At 29.9% G+C, this 12,830-nt stretch overlaps 1 protein-coding gene across 1 annotated transcript; it reads right to left on the minus strand.

Annotated features, from left to right (window-relative positions):
- Positions 1-5,900: 5,900 nt before the first annotated feature.
- Positions 5,901-8,505, minus strand: LOC145187103 (uncharacterized). Its single transcript, XM_090079970.1, has one exon. The coding sequence runs from the start codon at positions 8,449-8,451 to the stop codon at positions 6,331-6,333; it is 2,121 nt and encodes a 706-aa protein (XP_089936096.1). The 5' UTR covers positions 8,452-8,505; the 3' UTR covers positions 5,901-6,330.
- Between the last annotated feature and the right edge of the window lie 4,325 nt (positions 8,506-12,830).

Genomic DNA, 12,830 nt, shown 5'->3' on the forward strand with positions numbered 1-12,830 from the left:
ACTTCCATCTCGCTAAAGGCTGTTTATCACTGACCTTTTTCTTCAGTGTGCAAATTGAAAGTTGTTTACTTACTCAACTCAACGTTTTTCTATTGATAAAATATCACGAATCGCAATATATAATTTATCTCGAATTTATCTATAATTTTTGTTACTTCGTTCCCTCAAAGATCTTTTGTAAATTTGCGGCTCTAATAAATGCTGTTTAAAAAAAATTGTTCAGACATTACATCATGGTTCACATTTTGGGTTTAATTGACGCAAAAGGATAAATTTATTTGCGTCATCTATACCTTCTGATATGTTTTTGGCCTTGGGTTTTATTGCAACGTTCGTCGTTTGATTATATTTCGTACGCAATTGAAAGAAAACAAAGTTGTTTCGCGTAAACCATTTATCATTAATGTATTAATCCTCTGAACCATCACTTTCGCAACTGCATTGTCCTACTAAACATTATTTTTTAAATAAATGAAAATCCTTTTTCGTGGTAGAATTACACCATTTTATGATAAAAAGTTTCAATGACACAGCGTGATATTTAAACGTCTTTTAAACGTACAGGCTTTTGTAAACTTTGCGATCGTATAACACTTTGACTTAACAAGAAACCCTTTCATTGAATTCCTCTTTGAAACAATTTAGTGAACTTTAAAACATGAAAAATATAATTCTTTAAATTTTTTTTCACAATTTTTTTACTTTTTAAATATTTTTAAAATATTTTGCCTGCTGCAAATACGAGAACAAAAAAATAGTTGTAAATAAAGATTGTAAAATTCAGAATCTTTTTCTATTTATTCGTACGGAGTACGTACCGGTTTCTTTAAATGTTCTTCTCAAGCGCCGGATAAGTCTACTTTCCGTTTAGACGAATTTCCGTTTGGCCGGAAAAATCTCGAAAATATTATTAATAACATTTCGTGGAGCACAAACTTCGTCAAAAAAGATATTAACCAATAATTTTAAAGTTGCTAACAAAATGAAATAGCTAAAAATGTTGCCGTATTTAAATGTCTACTCAAGAAAAAATCAAATAAGCAAAGTAATTATTTTTTATAATAATATCGTTTATTAATTAAATTAATATTCATTTACGTTTACAAAGTTATCAGTAATGCGTTGCCCGTAGCATACATAGGAGCCAGTAGCAAGGACGTTGGGAGTTCTGATCAGCTCTGCTGAAAGGTCTTGTGCATCAAGTAGACTTACTTGAATACTGCTAGCATAAAATGCATATAAAAGGTGTCCTATTAAGAAAAACTTTAAGACCAAGAAATTCTGACACCTCACAACCAGTTAGCAAGTTGAATAAATTATTTTTTTTCAAAAGGAATTTTTCCTTTTTTACAAGTGATTAACAAGAAACTATTTTAAGAAAAACAACCAAATTTTTCTCTTTTTAGGAGTGGATCCAGGATTATTAATTAGAGATTTTACATTACATTAATTTAGTGCAACAAATTGTTTTTTTCAATAAAAGAACCTAAAGGAAAATTATTTTTAACTCAAAGCGAAGGTTATTTTAAAATGGAGTAAATAACGTTTTTTTCACGTTCATGAACACTCCAGCTGTTCATTAGCTTTTACAGCAAAATGGTCGAACAGAATCTCTCAACTGCAAAAAAGTGTTTACTTTTTTCAGCGTTACCATTTCGTTACACACACACAAAAACTTTTACGCATTTTCTATAATTTTACTCGAAAGATAATTTTCTAACGTAATATTAGTTAAGGAAATTAGAGTTGATATGCTAAGAAAATCATAAAGGCTCTGCTACACATCCCCAGAATTTTTTTTTTTTTTTTTTTTTTATTACCAGAAAAGATCTCTTCAAATAATAAACATTTTTTTTCAATTGCTCAGGAATTTGTTGTTAGGATAGATAACTAAGAGATATACTATAATAAATAATAGGACATTCTCAAACTTCTACTATGCTGATACTACAGACGAATGATCTAACAAAAAAATTAAGTAGGCAATTGGACATACTCAAACTTCTCCTATACTGATACTGGTGTCGAATGAACTTGCAAAAATTTATGTAGGTAGTTGGAGCTAACCCAACCTCGCTCCCACTTCTAATTGCATCTTCCTAGAAAACGCTTCCTAAAATCGTAAGTTTTTTGTTTTTGTTCTATCATTTTTTGAAAATATTTTTTTCCAAAGCAATTCGTTGTTTTGGACTAAGCTCTAAGTGTCCACAAAACTATTATATTGGTCATTTTGCCTTCATTGAACAAAAATCAACATAAACTACGGATAATTTTGGATAATTAAATAATTTTTCCTTAGATAACACAGAATCTGAAGATTTAAAGGTTTTGCTACAAATGGTTGAAAAACAAGCTGCAACATCAAAGCACCCTTGTCCAATTTACATTACCTCATATCCTAACTCTAGTAAAGCTGACCATTAAACATTAACTCATATCCTAACTTTAAAAAAGCTGACCATTAGAATCTTTGTGCAGATTGTACAACGAATGAATAGCTGATGGCAGACAATGGCAGATGGTATATAATGGATGGCTAATGGTATAAACTTTAGAAAAAGCAAAACAATGGACAAATATTGTTTCCCCAAATCTTTCCTTTTAAAGTAAACAATTAACCTGAATTTCTTTTGCACTTCTTTTATTCTGTAGGCTTAGGTTATTAGACTGGGCAAACACTCAAATCTAATTATCAAAATCCAATAGATGCAAACAACTGCATGCACTTTTAAAGTAGCATTTTATTTTCAGGAAAACAGTTTGTAATATAAAATATATTCAAACAATTAGGGAAAAATTTTTTTTAACGGTATTGAAGTGATTGTAGCAAATCCTTCTAGACCCTTTATAACCCTATGGTTTCTAAAAAACCTTTCCATCTTTTTTTTGTACCACTATTACTGTTGGATCATGAAAAAGTAAAATTTCCTGATCTGATTTAACTTGATGTAAATCATAAACATTTGAATAACACTGAAAAATCGTTAAAAATGCTGAATGAATATGTGATAAGTTACTTTTAATCTGAAAGGAAAAAGTTGAATCGAAAAGGAATCTAAAAGACTCAATTTGGAACAAATACAAAATGTTTTGATAATATTTGACGTATTTAGAGGATAAATGACGTAACAAGTTATTAATAGGTGATAAGAAAACAACATCCTCACTGTACTCGTACCAGCAAATAACTCACATTATTCAGCTACTAGATTTTACCCTTAAGAAATCTGCTAAATTCAAGAAAAAAATGTTACCAAATACAGCGGTAAAATCACAAAAGTGCTTGGTAATAGCGTTCCATTTATTATTCTATACACGGCATTGGAGGTGTGTTGTTGTCTAAAAGTGTGTTTTCTTTTTAAATAGAAATGGCGTTAAGATGAATGGAATAGTAAAGAGCAAGAGTTCTACTGAAATATCTTAACTATGCTTTTTGCTAACAAAAAGATAAAATAAAAACAGAAAAAATATATACACATCATATTGTTTCTTTAACTCGTTACATTTTTTAGTCCAATATTTTTTTTCATTTAGAAATTCTAGTATGATTGGCAGCTCTTGTATATCTACCAGCAACTTATTTACTATTTTTACTTTTTTGTAAACATTTGTTGTGATTATTCTTTCTTTAAATATAAAAAAACATGAATTCTTCCAATACCGACATAAATAGCGAAAATCCTTTAATTATTTCGTAATTAACATAAAACCCAAAAGTAAATTTTGCGAATTGGATCATAAGATGAAACACGAAAATCAATTCGCCATTTTTAAAGTCATCGAACGTGAATATTTATTCCACGAAATATTCTAGTAAGGACTGGAGACCCGAACTCGGATCCAGGTAGTTATTTCGGGTATTACCCGAATTTAAATATATCGGAGAATTACCCAAAAGTTATAAAATACCTGTTTTTTTTTAAATCGGGTAACACCCGAGAGTTTTTAATACCCCATACCTGTACCCGTAGAAATACCCGAAAAAGAAAAATACCTGAAAAAGTTCAATTCAATTCATTTATTACATTGAATTACAAATAACAAAAAAGAATTGAAATATGAATATTTGCACTAAAGACGTTCAAATTTCAGCATTAGCAAAATTAGAAGTAGCCTGACTATTTTAAATCTGAAATTTCATCCAGTAATTTACTGTTCTCTTTCATAAACACTAGCTGCTCCATTTTGTTAATACTTAAATTTGTTCTCCTTACAGTGCAAATGTTCTCTGCACTTGATAGCACTCTTTCAGAGGTGGCAGATAAGACTGGGATAGCCAAAATTTGCGTAGCATGCTGTGCAAGCATAGGATATTTGCCTGTATTGACCCACCAAAAGCCCAAAATATCCACTTTTTTTTCGGCCGGTGCATCATCTAAAAAGTCCGCGTCCTCAATGTTTTCAGATGAGATTTCAGGTGGTGTGGGTTGCAGTGTGGGATCTCTGTCAACAAGGTCCTTCAGTGTTCACAAGGTGTTCCTCGCAAGATCTCGCAAAATTTATCTACCCGCTAGTAAAAAAAGAGAAGGTCTTAACATAAAAAAAATAAATATATGAATAAAATAAGAAGATAGTAAAGAGAAGGCCTTAAAAATTTAAAGGTCTCACTTTATTTTATAAAATAGTTTAAAATAAAAAAAAAGCCCTTAAATAGACATAAATAAATAAAATAGGCATCAATAAATTTAAAAAAACCGGCCTTATAATAGGCATAAATAAATGAAAAAAATATTATACATAAATAATTTTATAGAAAAATATTTCAAAATAGCCATAAAAAATGAGCCTTATAATAGGCATAAAATAAATGGAAACATTAAAATAAAATTTATATACATACATCACATACATTACATTACATACATACATACATGCATACATACATTACATATATATATATATATATATATATATATATATATATATATATATATATATATATATATATATATATATATATATATATATATATATATATATATATATATATATATATATATAGTATTGTAGGAATTATGTTAATATTTCCAGAATAAGTAGAGCGAATATATTATTATTGTTATTTTATAAACTAAATGAATAAGATAAATAAAACTATTTATTACAAGCTAGTTATTTAGTTTATACAATAACAATAATAATAATAGTAATACTAATAACATATATATATATATATATATATATATATATATATATATATATATATATATATATATATGAATTTAATTATGACTATTTTAATGCCTTTCATATATATATATATATGAAAGGTATTAAAATAGTCATAATTAAATCAACAAAGAGATGACCTTAAAATTGTCATAAATATATTCTAAAATATATATAAAACTATTTTAAATATTTTAAGGAAATGTTATGGAAAATGCACAAGATATCGGATTATTACCCGACTAGCGAGTAGTTCCGGATTACGGGTAGTTCCGATTTCAAAAACAGGTAAGACGATGTAATTTTTTTTCACTTTATTATTTAAGAGTTATTAGCACAAAGCTTAAAAAAAACTGTCGAGAATTGAGTATTAATCCCACCTATTCCATATAAGTATCAATTTTTAATTAATTAAAAATTAATACATATATGGAATATTTGTTCCACCTACTCCATGTAAGCATCAATTTTTAATTAGTTAAAAATTAACACTTATATGGAGTGGTGGAACTGTTAAATAGAAATAAAAGTGATATTATAAGAATTGAAATAAAATCAAATTAACGAAAATTAAAAAAAAGTTAACGAAAATACCCGATCGCGCGAAAATTTTAGTAGGATGATCGGGGTAATAAAATTAGCCGATTTTCGGGTACTTCTACGGGTAATACTTCGGGTAATACCCGACCTGAAGACGTGATAAAACCGATCAACAAAACAAATAGACCTAGTTTGTCAAGGATTGTTTCTTCAAAATATAACACAATTTCAATCGTGACATTTAAATATGTGCAAATAAACTATATACTATCAACAAGATAATCTAAAATTGTTATAGAACGAACAAACTGTATGCTCTTTACAAATGTAAAAAGATCTTTTTTCTGCATATAAGCAATTTTTTACTTGTAATGTTTATGCATATTTACAGAAAATTTTAAGCCATTAAAAAAAAATGTAGAGCTTGTTAGCCAACATTAAACTATTAAAAGTGTTAATTGCTTAAGATTTCTTACATTAATTAAACTGATAGATTTTGTAAAAGATTAGATTAGAAAAAAAACACACACACATAAAAACAGTATATTGAAAGTTAAATTCCTTTGTATAAATATTAAAATATTACCACAACACACATTCATAAATCTTCTGATAAATAGTTTAAAAGAGATATTCTAAATAGGAAGATGGAACAAGACCTTCCCCATCTGAGGATTTCACTTTTAGCCATTCACCTTTTTCTTTTAACAAAACAACAATATCTCCTTCTTGAACAGCTAGTTCATTGTCTCCTTCTGCTTTAAAAGTATAAATAGCCCGTAAAACACGATCATTTTCATTTATCAGCATTACATATTTTGAAGGAAAGTAACCAGAAAACTTGTCCAGTTTTCCATGCCACCAATCCGTGTTTTGCCTGTCAGTTATTTCAATTTGATGACCAGCAGTGAAAGACATGTCAGAACTGCGAGTGGCTTGAAAATCATACAGAGTTACGCAAAACTCTTTTAAATTACTTGCTGAAGTCTTTTTATTTAAAGATGGCTTTTTAGATATTGGTGGTTTAACAACTGGCTTAAGTGGTGTATCAGGTAGCTGCTCTTGATTAGTTTTTAAAAGACTCGGTTTTGAAAAAGTTGGAGGTTTTTGGATGTTGGAGCTCTGACTCAGAGAGGTTGACGGAGAGTAAGAAGGCATAGATGCTGGTTTTAAAGGATTCAAAACAGGTTGCGAGAAACTTAACAAATCCCCCTCTGAATCTGACAACCCATCATTGAATTCATCATCATCATAAAAATCTTCATCTAAATCAATCAAATCATATACAACAGAGTTTTCACAAACTTTCTCCTCTGTAACAGACTTTGATAATACCTTCTGACTTCTGGTTGAAACTCCTTCACAAAAAGGAACATTAAATGCACACTTTTTATGTACACTAATTTTACAAATCTTACAGACAAACCCTCTGCCAGTTAAAATAATCAATTTACTACAATAAACACAAAATATGGGCTTTATAATTTTTGGATCAACAAACTCATGAGGTTTCTGACCTTCACCATATACAGGAGGTTCATTAGCATGATTAGGAGATGTATTTGTGTGGAGCCTTTCTTTAAGAATGTTTTCAGGCATTGGACCAAGAAAATCAATCACTTCTGATGTGTATAACTCCATTTGCTTAAGCAAAACATTTAAATTAGCTTCTTTGTCACAGATGCTTAGCAGTTTTATCAGTTCATTTAATGCATGATCACCTGTTTTGCTAGCAAGTTCATCTTCAAGGTTCTCATTTGATTGCATAGATGATAATGTGTTAACTAATTCTCCTGTTTGATATTGGAGAGAGGCCAAGCGTCGCTGTAAATTGGGTTGAGTAAATTTGTTGACAATAAACTCCTCTTTCATATTTTCAAGACTCATACTAGATCTTTTTCCAAGATCTTGCATGGCTGCAGTGAAATTACGATAAGGTGGACTCTTATCCTTTGATTTCATTGACTTTGAGTATCTTTTTAAATCACTAAGCAAATCTATTTTTGTTGCTGCATTATCAATTTTATCAACTGATTTTAGGATTTTTTTAAGAGAATCTTTTTGGACAGAAAACATATATTTTGTATGGTGACGCAGAGAATCATTTAACTCACTTTGATTTTCTTCAATACAGTACAGAACATGAGGTATTACATGTGTATATAAAAGATTGTTTATGCTATTAACAGATGAGAGACGAAGTAAGTAGGTGTTATGGGAGTTGTGGCACATCAGCTGATACTTTTTATTATCTGAAGATTTCAATTTAGAACAACAATCTGAGTAATCTTTGTAACGTTTTACCAAATCATCTTCTTTTTTAACAACTTGTTGTTGAAAAGACTCAATATAATGAAAACAAGTTCTCCAGATTTCCTTTTTCTTCTCCACAACATCTTGCAGTGGTGTGACAACACAATCAGTGAAGCTATTTGCTAGAGTTTGCATTACTTTTGCTTGAACTTCAAACTGCTCCATGAGTCTCATTACAAATTTTACATAAGATTCATTTTGTCCTTGAACTTTACTTCTATTAACATCTGCAAGTTTCTTGCTGAACCCATCAATAGAAGTTAGCATAGAAGTACCAGTTTCATTATAAATAGCAGACATTCTACTTGTAAATTCAATCATAATCTTATGTACCTTTGTGAAATGAACTAAACTCTGATTGACAGCATCTGCAAAAAACGGTGATGCACTAGCATAACGACTTCTCGCATCAGGTGTTACTGACGACATTTTAAGAGCTATATTCTTCTTTTTTTTTCTTTTTTTTTTTGAAAATAGAAAAATAGCAACTTTTAGTACATATACTTTGGTTATAAATTACATATACATTACCATCACTACTCAAATAAATCATATTCACTTGATTTGTTTGCTTGAAATCGAACATTAATACCTAATATACTCAAAGAACTTGTTTAGCCATATAGCAAATTTAAATGCCTAAAAATTTATTATTAAAAGCTAGTTCACTTTTGAAGGCCATTTTCTTTATTGTAGATAAGAAATTTCGTAGTTAAAAATGAATAAAACATGTACTCGTTTCGTTTTTTGACCAACGCAAATTAAATTTAAGATTAAGATATTAAAGGCCAATAAAAAAAGATATTCGCCGTTTTTTTAAATACGAATTCAAAAGCCAACTTTTTCATTTAAAATAGTAACAGGAATGATTGTTATTGCTTAATAATCAAACTAATTTTTAACTTATATAGCTTTATTAATACGTATAAGTTAATTAAATCCCAAAATTTATTATTTAATTATGCATTTTTAATTTTTAATACGGGCCAGATGAAAAGCAAAGTAGATGATAATCTCTTGCTTTGCTCTCAATCACGCTTCTTGAGAGGATGAATAAGGCCCAACCTAAGTATTGAGGGCTTCTGAAACACAGGGATGACTGCAAGAAGAGAAAAGGGTAGCATTCCGGTTTTTTAGAATTTTTTTTTTTTTTTAACAGTTTTTTTTTGGTAAAAAACAGTCATACATATTTATCTATTTACATACATTGTTATCTACTAAGGCCTAAAAAAAGCTCGAAAAAATATTTTTTTATTGCTCAAAATAGTGGGCCCTCATCCGGCGCAAGAACCAAAGCAGAAGCTGACGGGTTGGCTCTTCCGAAATCTATTTTACATGCACATTTTAAATATTCCCTTAAAATGTTAAAATAAACTTACTAAATAACTGAGAAAAAAAGTAAAAGTTTTGTTGTTTTATTAATATTCCAACTCGAAAAACATAGAGTAAAATGGGGTCAAATGAAATAGTTAAGAATTTTAATTAATCTTTTTTTAAGGGAAAAAGGTTTTAATTTTTTTTTTTAAGTTTTAGAGAAATTTGAGCTGTATTTAAATATATACAAATCAATTAAAAGAAGTTTTTAGTTTTTTAAGAAACTTTATTTAATAAAAAAAAAAGAAAGTGTTTTCATTCTACCCTCACATTCGGGGAGAATGAAATACGCAGATCTATGTGTAATTAAAACAACAATTAACTAAAAAAAAACAAAAAGCAACCAATATAACAATTTAAAAAACAACCAATAATAACAATTAAAAAAACTTTATTCTTGTGATGATGTTGAGCTGTAGAGAGGTACTAGAGGTAGAGCTGAGTTGTCACTTGTGCGGCACTTTTGGTGCAATAAAACTCAGCGCCTTTTAGATATCTCTTTGGTATGCATGTTTGACAAAGCCAAACCTTGCATTTTAAATTTTCACACTGGTATCATTCCATGTTTTGGTTTGTTGAAGATTCGCTTAAAACTTTACGGAATTTTTTACACTTGACTTGGTTTGTAGCTGTTAATAATGTTGAAGTCGCTGTTGTTGCTTGGTTTATTTGCTGCTCGTCATTAAAGCTAAGCTTGCGTTGTTTTTTAGCTTGCTTTGCTGCTTTTTTGCTCTCAGCATCTTTCAATCTCTCGAGTATTTCAGGTTTATTGAGACACTCCCCTTCGAACCTTGGTGCGTCTACATTTTTTCGTTTTTTTTGTGTCAACGAGTTGAATGCGAAACTTTTGTCTGGGCCACTTAAGCACCAATCTTTGTACAGACATTTTTTAGATTTTTTGGAGCAGGACAATTACCAGCATTATCGATGCAATTTCCAACTGTATAGTGGATTTTTTTCGAGCGGCTCTGAGTACTGAACTATTGCTTATGGCTCTAATGCTCAACTTATGACTCCACCAGTTTATAAAAGACTTATAACAATCTCTCCCTGGTGTACCATTAGGAAACAAATGAGATTGACCTTGGTGTTGAAAATAGTCGGTAACTAGTGTGATGACGTCAATGTAATTTCTACCATAGCCCCAATCGGATAATTTGATTAGGATATCTACCAAAGTTGATTCAAGTTGTTGCAACAATCTCGTGTTTGAACCACTCCCAATTGTTTCACCTATGCCGTGGACACGCCTGTGAAGAGTTGCTACTGGTATGTTGAATGATTGAGGAGTTTTGTTAAATGAAAATTCACCGCTTTATACTTTGGCCACAGCAAGCGTAACTTGCTATTCGGTGTAAGGTTTTTCTTTTTTTCTTTGAGTGTAAGTTGTTTCGAGGTATATATTTTAAATCAATTATTATTAAATCTATTAGATTAGATTTAATAATAATCGATTTAAAATTTATACGAAAAATTTATAGAGATGTAATTAATAAAAGTTGCTTTTAATGAGTGATTAATTAGCGTATTTCATTCAACTCCACAGTTCTCCGTTTCCGTTTTTAACTCATAACTTTTTTCCCTGAATAGCAAATTTTATTTTGAAAAAAGATTCTTGACCAGCGTAAAAAGTTTTACCAGTATACTTATTAAGTTCAACGATATCAAATTTAATTTCCGAGAGTTTTATTATAACAAGGAACTAGACAGTAATTTTATTCTATTATCTTATCATTACTATCTGCTCATTATTACGGTTTCTCGAGGCAGCATGAATCACCCTGATGACTTTTGTTATAAATGAAATGAATATATGGTGAAGAAATATCAACGGGCCCTCAAGGATAAGCTCAAAAAGCACTACAAATTGTATTTCAACTATGGTGGATAAGATAAGACATGGGTATTACATATTTACTTCATGACATGTTAATCAGGGCTGTATACTTAATTTATGGCGAAGACTTTCTTTCGCAATAACTATGGCGAAAACAACATGACCGTGTATCTAGCTGCTGCTTCTGAAATAAAAAAAAAACAAACAGAAAATATGACTTCAGTTAATCAACCTTTACACATTTAACTACCTGTACACCCATCACTAACATCCAGCCCCATTTTGTCACCTGATACCATTATATGAAACGCCATTACATGAAATTTCATATAATCTAGAAGGAAAATTTAAAAAACAAAATGTATTTTAAAAGTAATCATTACTTACTAAAATTAATAATTCATTCTCTCCTAACGTTTAAAATGGGAGATAGAACAAAATAATTTTAACCTGACGATATATCATATAACGCCTAATATAGAATATTGCCATCTTCATTGTTGCTTTCTTTAGATAATTTCTTTAAAAAGTAATAGTAAAATTTTAAGTAATTTTTACTTTTAGAAAAAAAGCAAGAACTTTCTTTCAACGTTTAAAAAGGGAGATAGAACAAAATAATACTAACCTGACAATATGAAGCGATAGGTAATATATGAAACGAGTGGCACAACATCTACACCTCGTACTGTATGAAGCAAATGGTAAAACATCTGCACTTCATGATATATGAAACGACTAACACAAAATCTACATTTCATATTGTAATGAAAGGAAAATTAAACAACCTCATCCGAGACCTTCAACTAACAAAAAACTAATGTGAGCGACTAGTGTCTCGATTTCAAGAATGGAACTTAGTGCCAGCATTACATCTATTCGCAAACAAACTTCTGACTTAATATATCTATTTTCTATAAGTGGAGATTTGTGCTATTACAACGTTTTTTTTGTGTTCAGCAAACTTGGTATTGAGATTGACAATGTATATCTTTCAGTCACTGTTGCACATTCTGTCAAGGTAAAGTAAATTTATTAAAAGCCGAAAGAAATTCTACAGCGTCTCCGCTATGAAGAGAACAAACCTATACTGATTTCAAGACTATTGTCATTTTGACAGAACTACAATCAGGATATACAAAATACTGTTGCTTCCTTTGCCTCCGGGATAGTAGAAAATGTTTAGCAATTAGTGAGGGCCCTTGACAAGAAAATCATTTTCTTCACATACCTGGTTAGAAAGTTCCCTGCAATTAAAAGACCAAAATGTAGGAGGGTATTTTTTTAGGGGCATAACAAGGCAGCTCCTAAAGAATTTTCAGTTATAGGTAGTGTAAGTGATGAGTACTTTGCTTTTAAGATGTCGCTTTAATTGAGAAACACTGTAAATATTTCTTGTACAACATAATTTTTCCATATTCAAGAGAACGTGGAACAAAGTGAAATATCAGGGTAGAGCGGGGGGTGGGGTGGTGCATTGTAATATCCATCAATTAATTGTATAAAATTGATAACACTTTTACTAAAGGTATAAATTTCATAAAGACTTGTAAATTTATAGTTTTTTTGAGATTGAAATTTTAACCAAAATATCAAGTAC

This window comes from Hydra viridissima, unplaced genomic scaffold, assembly GCF_058129835.1.
Source record: "Hydra viridissima isolate aposymbiotic clone 2 unplaced genomic scaffold, HvirCarnegie_v1 scaffold_2, whole genome shotgun sequence".
Lineage (NCBI taxonomy): Eukaryota > Metazoa > Cnidaria > Hydrozoa > Anthoathecata > Hydridae > Hydra > Hydra viridissima.

Excerpts from the sequence above, each read along its gene's own strand:
- LOC145187103 (XM_090079970.1), bottom strand. The coding sequence starts at position 8,451 with ATGTCGTCAGTAACACCTGATGCGAGAAGTCGTTATGCTAGTGCATCA.